The sequence below is a fragment of the Triticum aestivum genome, chromosome 2A, assembly GCF_018294505.1.
Source record: "Triticum aestivum cultivar Chinese Spring chromosome 2A, IWGSC CS RefSeq v2.1, whole genome shotgun sequence".
Taxonomy (NCBI): Eukaryota; Viridiplantae; Streptophyta; class Magnoliopsida; order Poales; family Poaceae; genus Triticum; species Triticum aestivum.
This window is the reverse complement of record NC_057797.1, coordinates 12,817,652-12,830,121: the sequence shown is the minus strand read 5'-3', so window position 1 is coordinate 12,830,121 and position 12,470 is coordinate 12,817,652. Positions and strand designations below refer to the sequence as shown.

The following is a 12,470-nucleotide window of genomic DNA, read 5'->3' as shown; positions in this document are numbered from 1 at the left end:
AAGTTTAACAATGAGTCTCCAAATTCATCATACGTAAATGGTTAAAGTGTAATTAACAAATTCTTAAATATCTACCTCTTTAATCATGTAATTAATTTTTGTAAATGCTTTCAACGTATTTATATTTCCACATGCTTGGGTTTTCAATTTATATATTGTTGCAGTGATGCTTGATAAATCTATGCAAACTTTGAGCAATTTTCTCACTTGTAAAATTTGGACAATATAATATAGAAGAATTTCTATGTTTGTGGCTTAATTGGCTTGACTAAGTGATGTAAGATCGGTAGTTGGATGATCAAACACATAAAAATATGTTGTCAACAATTTATTGAAGAACTAACTCTTTATGTACCTTTTAGGTGTAGGTGTGTGTCAAGTTGTCCACAAAGATTATCAACCATGAACAACTCTAAAAATTTAAACGCTTTGGTGGAGAGTAGCCAATTTTTTATCATTAGAAGTAATCCACACAAATGGATCGTACACGTTCAAATTGTTGAAAATATATTTTACGATTCCGTAGATAATCATGTTAGTTGTACATTTATTTGTCTGTGAGGATATAAAAATACATTGAATCAAAGTTTTGACCTTAAGATAGGCGATTCTTTGTCTATGGCATTACATGAGTACATATAGTTGAGATCGAATAGCATGTATGGGAAGTTAGATGTATACAACATAAGAATTCATCAGCATGGACAGGTAGGCTAGTGAATCTTTATTATCTTTAGATATGTATGTATCTCAATTAGTTATTTAGTTCCAAAAATACATCACATTTTATATAAAAATATATCTAAGGTATATGTTCGATCATTGTTATTGCTGGTGACGGTTATGCGTTTTGTAATGATAGAATACTTTTGAATAAAAATCTCATCATGTTGTTTCTTTTGTTCAAACTCAAGCATTTATTTATATATCAATAGTACCTATAAATAAGTTTTTTCACTTAAAATGTAAAGAAATTTGCCTTTTAAAATGGCATCTTCTCATTTTCAATCATAATATATGTACCTTTCCGATCACTTTACTCTCTTGTTGTCCCCTCATTATTCAATTGATAGATTGTGTACATTCTCCTTCAAATCATCATATGTACCGCCTTGTTGAGAACATTACTGTTTAGTATGCATGTTAGTTGTGTGTGTTGAACTTATGTTAGATAATGTTCCATTATATTTTGCTAGCCCAAAAAGGTGTCATGGAAGCATAATTATTCTTTTGGCTCCTAACAGCTACCATGGCACCATGTTGGGCTACAAAAGTGGCAGGAAAATTAATTAGGAAAAATCCTCCTATGGCATGACTACTGCTATGTGTATAGTTAATTAAATCAGCCGTACATTTGCTCTACGTGGTAGAACTTGAATGAAAGCTACCAATTGCACCAACTGGATTACATTATTTTCTTTGGCAGCAAAATAGGATCAAAATGCTGCAAAACAATATAAATGATTTTAATTTTTTATCCAGGACATTAAATCAGCAATGTATAAGCTGAAATCATCGCTGCTACTTGACTTCCCGATTAGAAGTGTTCGCCGCGTGGGCATGCTCCTAGTGCTTTACAAGTTAGCACTGCTTCGTGGCATAAACACCGCTAAAGTAACACACAATAGCGGCGTCCTGCTCGAACGCTGCTAGCTATCACAGACTAGCAGCGTCTAGCCCGCAAGCTGGTAGCCTTAACTCACTAGTGGCATTGTACTAGCAACGTGCTCCGCCAACGCTGCTAATCATCACTATCAAACACCGCTAATTAGGGGTTTCCCTACTAGTGGCAACATCACCTCAGTGCCCCATAGTTGCCGCACTAGAACAATGTCTTTGAGCGAGGGAAATAGAAGGTGATCGGAATGGCACGTAAGATGCTCAAGGCAAAACTGGCACCGAACGCATATTGGGGGGGGGGGGGGGGGGTAGGATCAAAAGTATGTCTAGAGGGGAGTGATTAGACTACTTGACCAAATAAAACCTAACATTTTCCTAATTTTAGTTCTAGGCAGATTTTAGCAATTATAGCAAGTGAAGCAACACTCTACACATGTAATTCTAAGAGTATAGCAGTGGAAAGTAAGACATTGCACATATAATTAAATGGGGGTTTGGAGAAGGCAAATGCAATGGGGACATGAAGATTTTTTGGCGTGGTTCTGATAGGTGGTGCTATTGTACGTCCACGTTGATGGAGACTTCAACCCACGAAGGGTAATGACTGCGTGAGTCCATGGAGGGCTCCACCCATGGAGGGTCCACGAAGAAGCAACGTTGTCTATCCCACCATGGTCATCGCCCACGAAGGACTTGCCTCACTCAGGAAGATCTTCACGAATTAGGCGACCTCCTCGCCCTTACAAACTTCTTGGTTCAACTCCACATTATGTCGGAGGCTCTCCCAACCGACACCTAACCAATCTAGGAGACATCACTCTCCAAAAGGTAATAGACGATGTGATGATGAACTCCTTCTCTTGTGCTTCAAATGATAGTCTCCCAACTATCAACTCTCTCTCACACACACATATTTGGCTATGGTGGAAAAAGGATTTGAGTGGAAAGAAACTTGGGGAAGGCTAGAAATCAAGGTTTAAATGGTAGGAATGAAATCTCTTGATCTCAATACATGAGTAGGTGGTTCTCTCTCCGAAAATGAGTAGTGGAAGTGTAGGCACGTTCTGATAGCTCTCTTACTTAGTAAGAGGCGGGTGGGGGGTATATACAGCCTCCACACAAAATCCAACCGTTACACACTTTTGACCCAACTTGGTGGCACCGAGCTGTGTAAAAGATATGAACATTGGAGGTTTCAGTGGGATGGAACGGAAACAACTCGGAGGGACCGATGTGCAATGGCAAAGGCATCCCTCATTTCGGTGGCACCGATTGCATCAACTTGGTAGAACCGAAGTGAAGCAATAAGGCAACAGAAAGGTTGGCAAGCCGTCTTGGTGGGACCGATTGCAAAACTCGATGGGACCGATATAATTGCAGTTGGTTATAGAAGATTTGGCAGGCCATCTTAGTGGGACCGATTGCAAAACCCGGAGAGACCGTAATAATTGCAACAAGTTACAGAGAGTTGGGCAAGCCATCCCAGTGTGACCGAGAACCATATCGGTGACTCTGATTTGTTAGGTTTTGGCTGTGGCGGTGTCCAGATGAACTCGGTGGGTCCGAATGTGGAAGTTTCGGTGGAGCCGAGTTGGATTGTAGGGTTTTGGACATATTTGGATTGATAAAGTGGTTGAGGGTTTTGGAGCAATATCACAAAACACTTGAGCAAATTGACATTTTTTAATACGCAATAATAAACATATAATATTGAAATTTCATAAAAAATGTTTTTGAGATTAAATAAATTAGTGGCATTGGTAGTACACTTAAAACAAGAACAGAAATGAAACAAAAACTAAAAATAGTTTTCAAAGAAAGGACGTGTTAGTGGCATTGCTACTCACCTAAGATCTCAAAAAATATTTTGTGCACTAAATATAAATAATTTGCATCTATACATTCATGCCATACTTCATATTCAAATAACAAGACACCAAAGTTGTAAATTAATCGTCTCTAGACATATCAAAAGTAAAGTGCACCTTATATGGATGGTGTCATCTACCCGCACACATGTGCGTGCGCCCCCCCCCCCCCCCCCCCCCCCCCCCCCACAGACACACACACAAAAACTGAAAATAAATAAAGAAGACATGGAGAAGAGACATAGAATATTCAGACTTGTAAGTTAGCACGATAGAGAAACCCCATAAAAATATCTTTAAATTCAAATTAAAACGAGATTGCTGGATTGATCACACTTTCGCTCCACTAACATGCCCGATTAATGCTCTTGGCTGTCACGCCACATGTAATAATGCACGCACTGCTTGCATGCCACGTTCATGGGGTAGCGTCAAAGTCATTTTAAGCTAGGGATGAAAATGGAGCGAAAACTTTCCGCTTTTCCGAAGAAAAAAATGGAAACATAGAGGAAATATGAAAACAGGGAACAGAGATTTAGAAAACGGAAGTGGAAATGGATTTTTTTAGTGCGGAAACGGAAACAAAAATGGAACTATGTTTTCCGGTGGAACATGCATGGAGACGAAACTTTCCGTTTCCGTGAATAAGGAATTTCCGTTTTTACTATAAACCTATGGCTGCTTTGTAGTCCAATCATTTGAGGCCCAACTTCTACTACCACACATGTACTCAGCTTGACGCTATAGCCATGTTAACAATTCTTTTTTTCTTCTGTTTTTGTGTGTATTTTTCTATGAAGGGGTTTTTATGTGCCGGTCAACGCCCATGTCTGTTTCCGTGTCCGCTTTGTATTCACTCTGTGTCCGTTTTTGATAGTGCTGTTTCCTTATCCATTTTCCGGTTTCTGTATTCGTTTACGCTTCTGTAAAAATATAAGAAAACAAATGTGGTAGCGTTCAGTTCCATCCGTTTCCATTCCGGTTTGATCCATATTTTGAGCGGTGACCGTACGCAAATCTCCTACTGACAAGGTTTTATTGAGATTTGTGCTGCATGGGCATACCATAGATGTACATGCCTGTATCTGCATGTGAACCTTTCGTGTATTTTGGACTTAAATCACCTCAGATGTTCCCCGCGTGTAAGTTAAAGTAGGCATGTTCATCCATTCTAGTCCTTTCTTGACATAAGTACTGTATTAGGAGTATAGGACACATGCATGCAATATCTTTATCTCTCCTCCCATTCTAAAAGTCATCAATTTTATTTTCTCCTTGATATATTTTTAAACGAGTGAAATCCCTATTTTTTAAACGATTGAAATTATTTCTTTGAATTTAGTGAAACAAGTGGAATCTATTTTTTCAAATGACTGAAATATGTTGTTTCAAACAAGTAAAATCGTTCTTTTCGAAAATGTTTGAAATTTGCGGAACCTTTTTTTTAAATGAGTGAAATATGTTCTTTTAATCGATTAAATAGTTCATTTTGGAAATGATTGCAACGATTTGTTTTCATTTAGTGAAATATATGGAATCTGTTTTCTGATATGAGTTAAATAAATTATTTAAACAAGTGAAATCTTTATCTTTAAAAAAGGTTCAAATTATAGTTTGAATTGAATGTAATCTGTTTTTTAATGAGTGAAATATGTTGTTTTAATTGAGTGAAATTTTTACTTTTGAAAATGATTAAAATTATTTGTTTGAATTGAATTAAAGGGTGAAATCATGTTTTAATGAAAGAATTTTTGAAAACAAGTGAAATCATTCTTTTTGAAAGTGATTAAAATTATTTCTTTGAATTGAATGGCAAGAGTGAAATCTTTTTTTAACGTGTGATGTTTTTTTTAAACGAGTGAAATCATTCTTTGTGAAAATGATTGAAATTATTTGTTTGAATTGAGTGGAATATGTTTTTTGAAATGAGTGAAATCAACGACTGTGATCATTTTTCAAGTAATGGGTGAAACTTGTTTTTTCTAGAAATGAGTGAAACATTCTTTTTCTAAAAAAAAGTGAAAATAGTGTAATAAATTTTATCTCATTTAAATATATATTCAAATTTGATCTTGTTTTGGCTATCCCGTAGTTTGGAATTCAAATTAATCTATGGGTGGAGTGGCTCGGGAGCATGCAATCATGCATGCATGACGAGACATAAATCTAGTGGGACACGCGTCAGCTTAGTCCGTTGATGTAACCTTGTCACATAGTAGCCATGTATACTAGAGGAAATACTCTTTGGTTACTGGGTGTATATACATCTTATATAGGGTTTAGATTAATTTTAAAAGTCAAAAAATTTAAGACGTTTCTTAAATAAAGTTGACTTTCTTTTGCACTAGTATATATTTTTGAAGGAATAAAAAAAGAGCATTGACTTCAGGGCAAAAAATCAAAAAATATTACTATTATAAGTCACTATTCACACTCTTTAGCCGATTTTTTAAGTAGTCAAATCACTACAATATCTAAGCTTCCACGAATGTAAGCGCGGTGAGCGCTCCGGGCTGGAAAGATCAAGTGACCACGTCGTCTTTTAGGAGAATTACTTAGTTTTTTACTGGGTGAGTAGGTATTTTTTTTCTTAACACAATAAAAATCAAAGTCACTCACACACACTCACCCCTATGAATACATACATGCAATCCTATCCTTATGAATACCTCCGAGAGACCGAGTCTGCACATCATCTTGAGATTGACGAAGTTGCCGCACACGCCTTTGTAGTTGAAGGAAACGTCTATTCCCACTGAACGCACATCGTCGAAAAGCTTGAAATAAATCCAGGAAAATGCGAGCACAAATGTCAAGTCTAGGGCTTGAACTCTGGTGAGCAGGGGATATCAATGTCCTCCTAACCATCCAACAATAGATATTGTTTACTGTTCGGGTCAACCATGTCCAATACTTGATGGGTTACGTGTCACTTACTCCCTGAACTAAAACCATGACATTATTTTACAATGGAGGGACTACCTTTTTGCGAGAACAAAAAGGGTTACATGTCGCTCATGTACATCTGGTATGAGGGGAATTAATGACGCGGCCAACTATATCCACGCTTGTCAAAGTGATGTACCATCGCACATCCGCATGGTCACTGACAGCTTGGCGCATCACCGCCTCCTCTGCGTCACACGACTTCATGGGCATCATCAGTCCACCACCATGCCACATGTCCCACCCATCTCTCCATCTTTCTCCCCTTCTCTCATGGCGGTAAGCCCGAGCCATCACCGCCTCCTCCACACCACACGGTTGCACAGGCACCCGACCCAGCACCTGCTCCTCCGCATCATATGGTTGCAAGGGCGCTGCCAGTCCATCACCGCCTGCTCCACACCACACGGTTGCACGGGCGCCTGGCGCACACCGCCTCCTCCGCACCACAAGGATGCACGGGCTTTGCCTGTCCACCACCGCGCCGCACACAGCGCCCATTGCCCCATCTTTCTCCCCTTCTTTTGTGCGGTGATTAACGTCCCACGACGATGATGCTTGAGGCCTAGAAGAGCACACGACGAGGTAGGATGCCATGGCTAGCAACGACGCTGGACAGGGATGACTATCATCTTCAGAACTTGGTCGCCTTCATCAACACGCCATGGCCCACAAGGTCTGCAGTACAACTCTCCATACCTCCTTCCTCTCCCTCTGTCATCACTTCTTTCGCAGCCTGATTCAAATTCGATCTCGCTCGCTTCGGGGCTAAACAAGTAGCAGATTATACCGGGATTTTATCTCACCGTGTAAGGTTTCAATTTGAAAGCCTCATGCTTCACTGCTTGATTACCATGTTCGTGCTTGTGGATTAACAACCTCATGCAGACAGTTTATACACGACATGCTTTATGCTGCCTCTGTTCCACAATGCAGTGCATATTAGTTTTTTCAAAAGTCAAAGATGTCCATGTTTGACCAGGTTTATAGAATAAACTATCAATGTCTAAAGTACTAAATAACTAAACTATAAAAGTACATGTGGATGTTGATTTGTTTCTAAAACTTGGTCAAACATTGATACGCTTGACTTTTCAAAACAAAGTATGTACTATACTTTAGAACGGAAGGAGTATTAATTAGCATATGGTCGCACACTTAAGGAGCATGATCTCTAACTGAACTTAGTTGGCAGTAAAACAATGAGAAGATGCTAACTTGGTTTTTCTGTGAAGATAATTTGGTTAATTGTCACAGGGTTGCTTATATACACAACTGATCAGGCCTTGTTAATGAATCAGTAATGTTACATCCAAATGAAAACTGAGATCAATCACTTATACTATTATCTCTTGATCCTCCCATTTTTGTCTCTTCCTCTTAGAGGCCCCTATAGATATGATCCATTCCCTTTTCTGTCATTAGTCAGTGTAAAGCATTGCTTTTATTTCAAATATGTTCTTTCTATTTTCATTCTAACTACACATCTAAATGATCAATATTAAAAATCAGAAGCCATATACTTTGATGCAGTGCTGCAACTTCCAAGTATTTCTCACTTCCACTACCCTTTTACCGTTATTGCAGACCATAATTGTTGGTGTTTTGTATTGTTTGACTAAGGTAAGTTATGAAATATTGGTTGGTCAAATTATAGAGCTGTATGATTGTTCTAGATGAATACTACAATCAGAAGCCTCAGTTACGCATATCATAGTTTTGAATTAGTTTTGTAGATGAATATTATCATGTTCATCCAACACTATGGTTAACTCTTCAGGTCCGGGGTATGCGTGATGCCTACCACTGCTTTGGATATGTTTCTGGCAGTGTTGCTAACATATCATTTTTGTGAAGAACAATAGTTGTAAAAAACGAGTAATATCCTACCAAGTAAATGATGATTCTTAGCATCTGGACATATCCTACAATGCAATAAAGGGTGTTCCGGCCGCAAAATTATGGAAGTCAAAACACAGAAGACCCATGAAGTGAAAAACAACCCCCGACACGCAAATAGAGCAGCAAGGAATCTATTCGTGAATTAACAATCAAATAAATAACTAGTGGAAAAGTAGAACGGCGCAGCAAGGCGCGTGTATGCTTCTAGTGTTTTTACAAGTACAATGCAAGGTCAAGTTATTTCAAAAATATTTTCAGTTTTTTACTTTTATTTAATTACCAATTTTTTTCATATAAGGTATATATACACCCATAAACCAAACGCTCATGTCCTGTATACGAGCTTGAAAACCATTCAATCGTTATACTGCATATTGCAGCACGAATCCTGACGCTGGTATGAGCGGCTATGGATCGGCTGCTGCGTACCATTACCGCTCAAATTTTCACTTTGGGGCTAGTGTACGTGTGCAGAGTTAAAAAAAGGGAAATTTTTCACGCCGGGACGCCGGCGGAAGCTTCGGCCGGTCGCTCGTGGCTCGCTGCGATGTTGCAGGCCCAACTCCTTCGGTCAGGCGCCACGCGGATCGCCTGTGGCCCCATGCACCGGTCTTCATTCTTATCCCCTAGCACACGAGGACCGAGCCGCAGCCACATCTTTTTTCTTGCCTCGTTCCTTTTTCTTCCCCAGCAGCTCATCGCCATGGCCGCCGCCCGCAGTCTCCTCCTCCTGCTTCCTCGTCGCTGCGCGACAGCTGCCATTCGGGAGACATGTGGTTTGCGACCGGCTGCCTCCTCCCTCCATCCCGCCCATCCGCCCAGCAAAGCTGCGCCCGGCCATGGCCGGAGCCTACCTCCCTCTTTTTTCTCCACGGCCATGGTTAGCCGATGCTGCAACCATGGATGTGAGAAGCTCCAACCGGTGTCCGGGGGAGCTGTGACCGGTGCCGCATCTTGCTACAACCCATGACGGGAAGCTGGAATCAGAGGCGTGGCGAGCTACAGCCGACACGGCGAGCCGGTGGCACCTTGCTGGAACCGGCCAACACCTTTTGCTGGAACCGGCGTCGTTTTTTGCTGCAACCAGCAAGGCCACGTGTTGGAACCAGTTTCCAATTTTGCTGGAACCAGACTACGCCCTCACCAACGACTTCAGTTTTTGCTGAAACCAGTGATTTTTTTTGTTGGAACTAGCTAGTTCATTTGCTACATCGAATTTGTTTTGAGTTATGCTGCTATGGATGTTTTCCTCCATCATTTTTTTTCTGGAACCGCTTCTTTTTTTGCTGAAACCTTCTTTAAATTTTGCTATAATCAAGAGGATGGTGGTGTTGTCGCCGGCGTGATTTTTTTGCTGCATCAATTCTTTTTCTGAAATCACTCCTGATTTTTTTTTGCTACTACCAGCTTTGTGTTTTGCTGGAACCATTGATGATTTTTGTTACTGCCATTTTCTAGGTTTTGCTGGGACAACAAATTTTTGTTACCACCATCTTATTTTCTTGCTGGAATCAGTGTCTTTTTTTGCTACCACCGGCTCGGCTGGCGAACGACGCCGTGGACCGCATTAGTTGCAATCAGAGGGACGGCAACACTGGCGAGAACCGTTGTTTTGCGGCCGCCCCGAGAAGGACCACCCATGGATGCAACTGGGAACGGGGGAGGCAATAGAAAAGCTGCTATGGGTCAACGGCCTATATTTTTTTCCTTTTGCGTTTCTGGGGGCGGCGAGCTTCAGCGGCGAGCATCGAGGGGCGAGGCAAACAGGCGAGGACGGACGCACGCCGCGCACAGGATCCGATGGAGGGGAGAGAGTTACGCCCGCCATGGATTTCCCGGTGTTGACCAGTGACCACATTGAAGACGAGGAGCGGAAGGAAGAAGAGGTATGGTTGTATCGAACGGCTGTGCGTAGCTGTATCAGGTAGCTGGGGCAGACCGGCCCAAATTTGGGCCGGTGCGCCGGCGCCTAGCAGCGTCCTAAAAAACCGACTGACCCTAATTGGTTTATTAGTCGAACTAAGTATAGCTAAAGGGTGTGCCAACATACATGGGCATGTTGGGAGTGGACACAAACTCCAGCTATAAAAACCAACGAACCGCTTAATTCGTCTCAGCCACCACAAAGTGGACAACACAAAATAGAGTTGCATGCTCGGCATTAGATTATACTGCCTACACACAAGTGCTAAGTGCTAACTAGCACAATAATGCATCCAAGCAAGAGTTCTCCAGCAAGTAAGAAGGCTGACGCCGAGGAGGACATCACCGTCGACCTATATCCATTTATACGTGAATACAACGGCGGCCATGTCGAACGCTTACTTCGCAGTCCATTCGTGGCAGCGTCCGAGGACGCGGCTGCCAACCGTGGAGTTGCGACAAGGGACGCCGTCATCGACGAGAAGACGGGCGTGTCCGCACGCCTGTTCCTTCCCTCCCTTGCCGCAGCCGCCGGCGAGCTGCTCCCCGTCATCATGTACGTCCACGGCGGATCTTTCTGCACGGAGAGTGCGTTCTGCCGCACGTACCACAACTACGCCAGGTCCCTGGCCGCGCGCGCCGGGGCCCTCGTCGTGTCCGTGGAGTACCGTCTAGCGCCGGAGCATACCGTGCCCATGGCCTATGATGACGCCTGGGCGGCACTTCAGTGGGTGGCGTCCCTCTCTGACCCCTGGCTCTCCTACCACGCTGATCCCGGGCGCATGTTTCTCGCCGGCGATAGCGCTGGCGGCAACATCGTCTACAACACGGCGGTGCGTGCGGCCACCGGTGGTGGCACTGGCAACCACATCGACGTTGAGGGTCTTGTCATCGTGCAACCATACTTTTGGGGAGACGATCGGCTGTCCAGCTCCGAGGAAGTCTGGGACGGCGTCGCCATGTTTGCTACTGAGGTCATCGACAGGCTCTGGCCGTTCGTTACGGCAGGTCGGCTCGGCAATGACGATTGCCGGGTCAACCCTGCCGACGAGGAGATCGCCTCCCTGACATGCCGGCGTGTGCTGGTCGCCGTTGCCGAGAAGGACACCTTGCGTGACCGCGGGCGCCGGCTGGCGTCCCGCATATATGACTGCTGCTCATGGGCCGATGATGAAAATGTGGTGACATTGGTGGAGTCGGAGGGCGAAGACCATGGCTTCCACCTGTACAACCCACTGCGTGGGACCAGCAAGACTCTCATGGACACCATAGTGCAGTTCATAAACCAACGCACGGCCTTGCCACTGCCGGCCGCTTTGCTGCCAGAGCTTCACGAGCTGCATTCACGCCCCCGAGGTAAGAAGAAGACATCATTTGCTGTCCAGCCTGTTGAATGCGTGCCTACTAGGCCGTATATGGGGGTGTTTGGGTGTGGGATGGCCATGAAAATCTTGTTGAGTGGCCCTAATGATATGACACGTAGTAGTTGCTTAAGCATTGGACAGGGAAGAAGGGCCTCCAAGACTAGATATGGGTTATTTTTGGGCCATCTTAGCAAGTCTAACAAGACCAACAGGATCTCATTATCAGCAACAGCTCCGGAGAGTTGTGTTTTCCACAACTTCATCTAGTGGATGAAAGTTGATCTACATGCTTCCAGAATTCCATGCTCCAATATAACTATAATAATATAATAAGCAAGGTACGCAAAAAGTTACAGAGGGACATTATTTACCAACTGCTTGTTTGGGTCGAAAGAATTGTATGCTGTGTATGTATTGATGTATTTATATTTCTTTTTCCTTATATAAACTATGTATGTAAGATCGGTGTATGACTTATGTACTAGTATTTGTGTATCATCATACGTATATGAAATTTATACAAATTGTGTCCAAGTAGTTATCAATTTGTGCACCAGCACAGCCTACCAATTCTAAAAGATAACTGAAAATGCTTTTGAACATATTTAAGGACGTAAAAGTTTATATCATAGGAACAACTGCATGTGAAATGCCTCTTTGACATATTATTTAAAAAAATAAGGGTATGTTCCTCATAGGACAAGTTTCTGCAGTATTCGGTTACATGGAATATTCCGTACGATTAACATGGAATATACAGTTACATGTCTGGATTCATGTTGCATTGGTGCATGCTTTTTCATGTGTGTTAAAGTTGCATGCGTGTATACACACAAAAATAATGTTA

The 12,470-nt window shown here is 42.4% G+C and overlaps 1 protein-coding gene across 1 annotated transcript; it reads left to right on the top strand.

The window, feature by feature from the left end:
• The first annotated feature begins 10,464 nt into the window (after nucleotides 1-10,464).
• On the top strand, nucleotides 10,465-12,154 carry LOC123184257 (probable carboxylesterase 5). The gene has a single exon (XM_044596403.1). It carries the CDS (start codon nucleotides 10,547-10,549, stop codon nucleotides 11,888-11,890), a length of 1,344 nt encoding a protein of 447 aa, XP_044452338.1. The 5' UTR covers nucleotides 10,465-10,546; the 3' UTR covers nucleotides 11,891-12,154.
• The last annotated feature ends 316 nt before the right edge of the window (nucleotides 12,155-12,470 follow it).

Bases quoted from the DNA above. Each gene is read 5' to 3' on its own strand.
- LOC123184257 (XM_044596403.1), top strand. From the start codon at position 10,547: ATGCATCCAAGCAAGAGTTCTCCAGCAAGTAAGAAGGCTGACGCCGAG.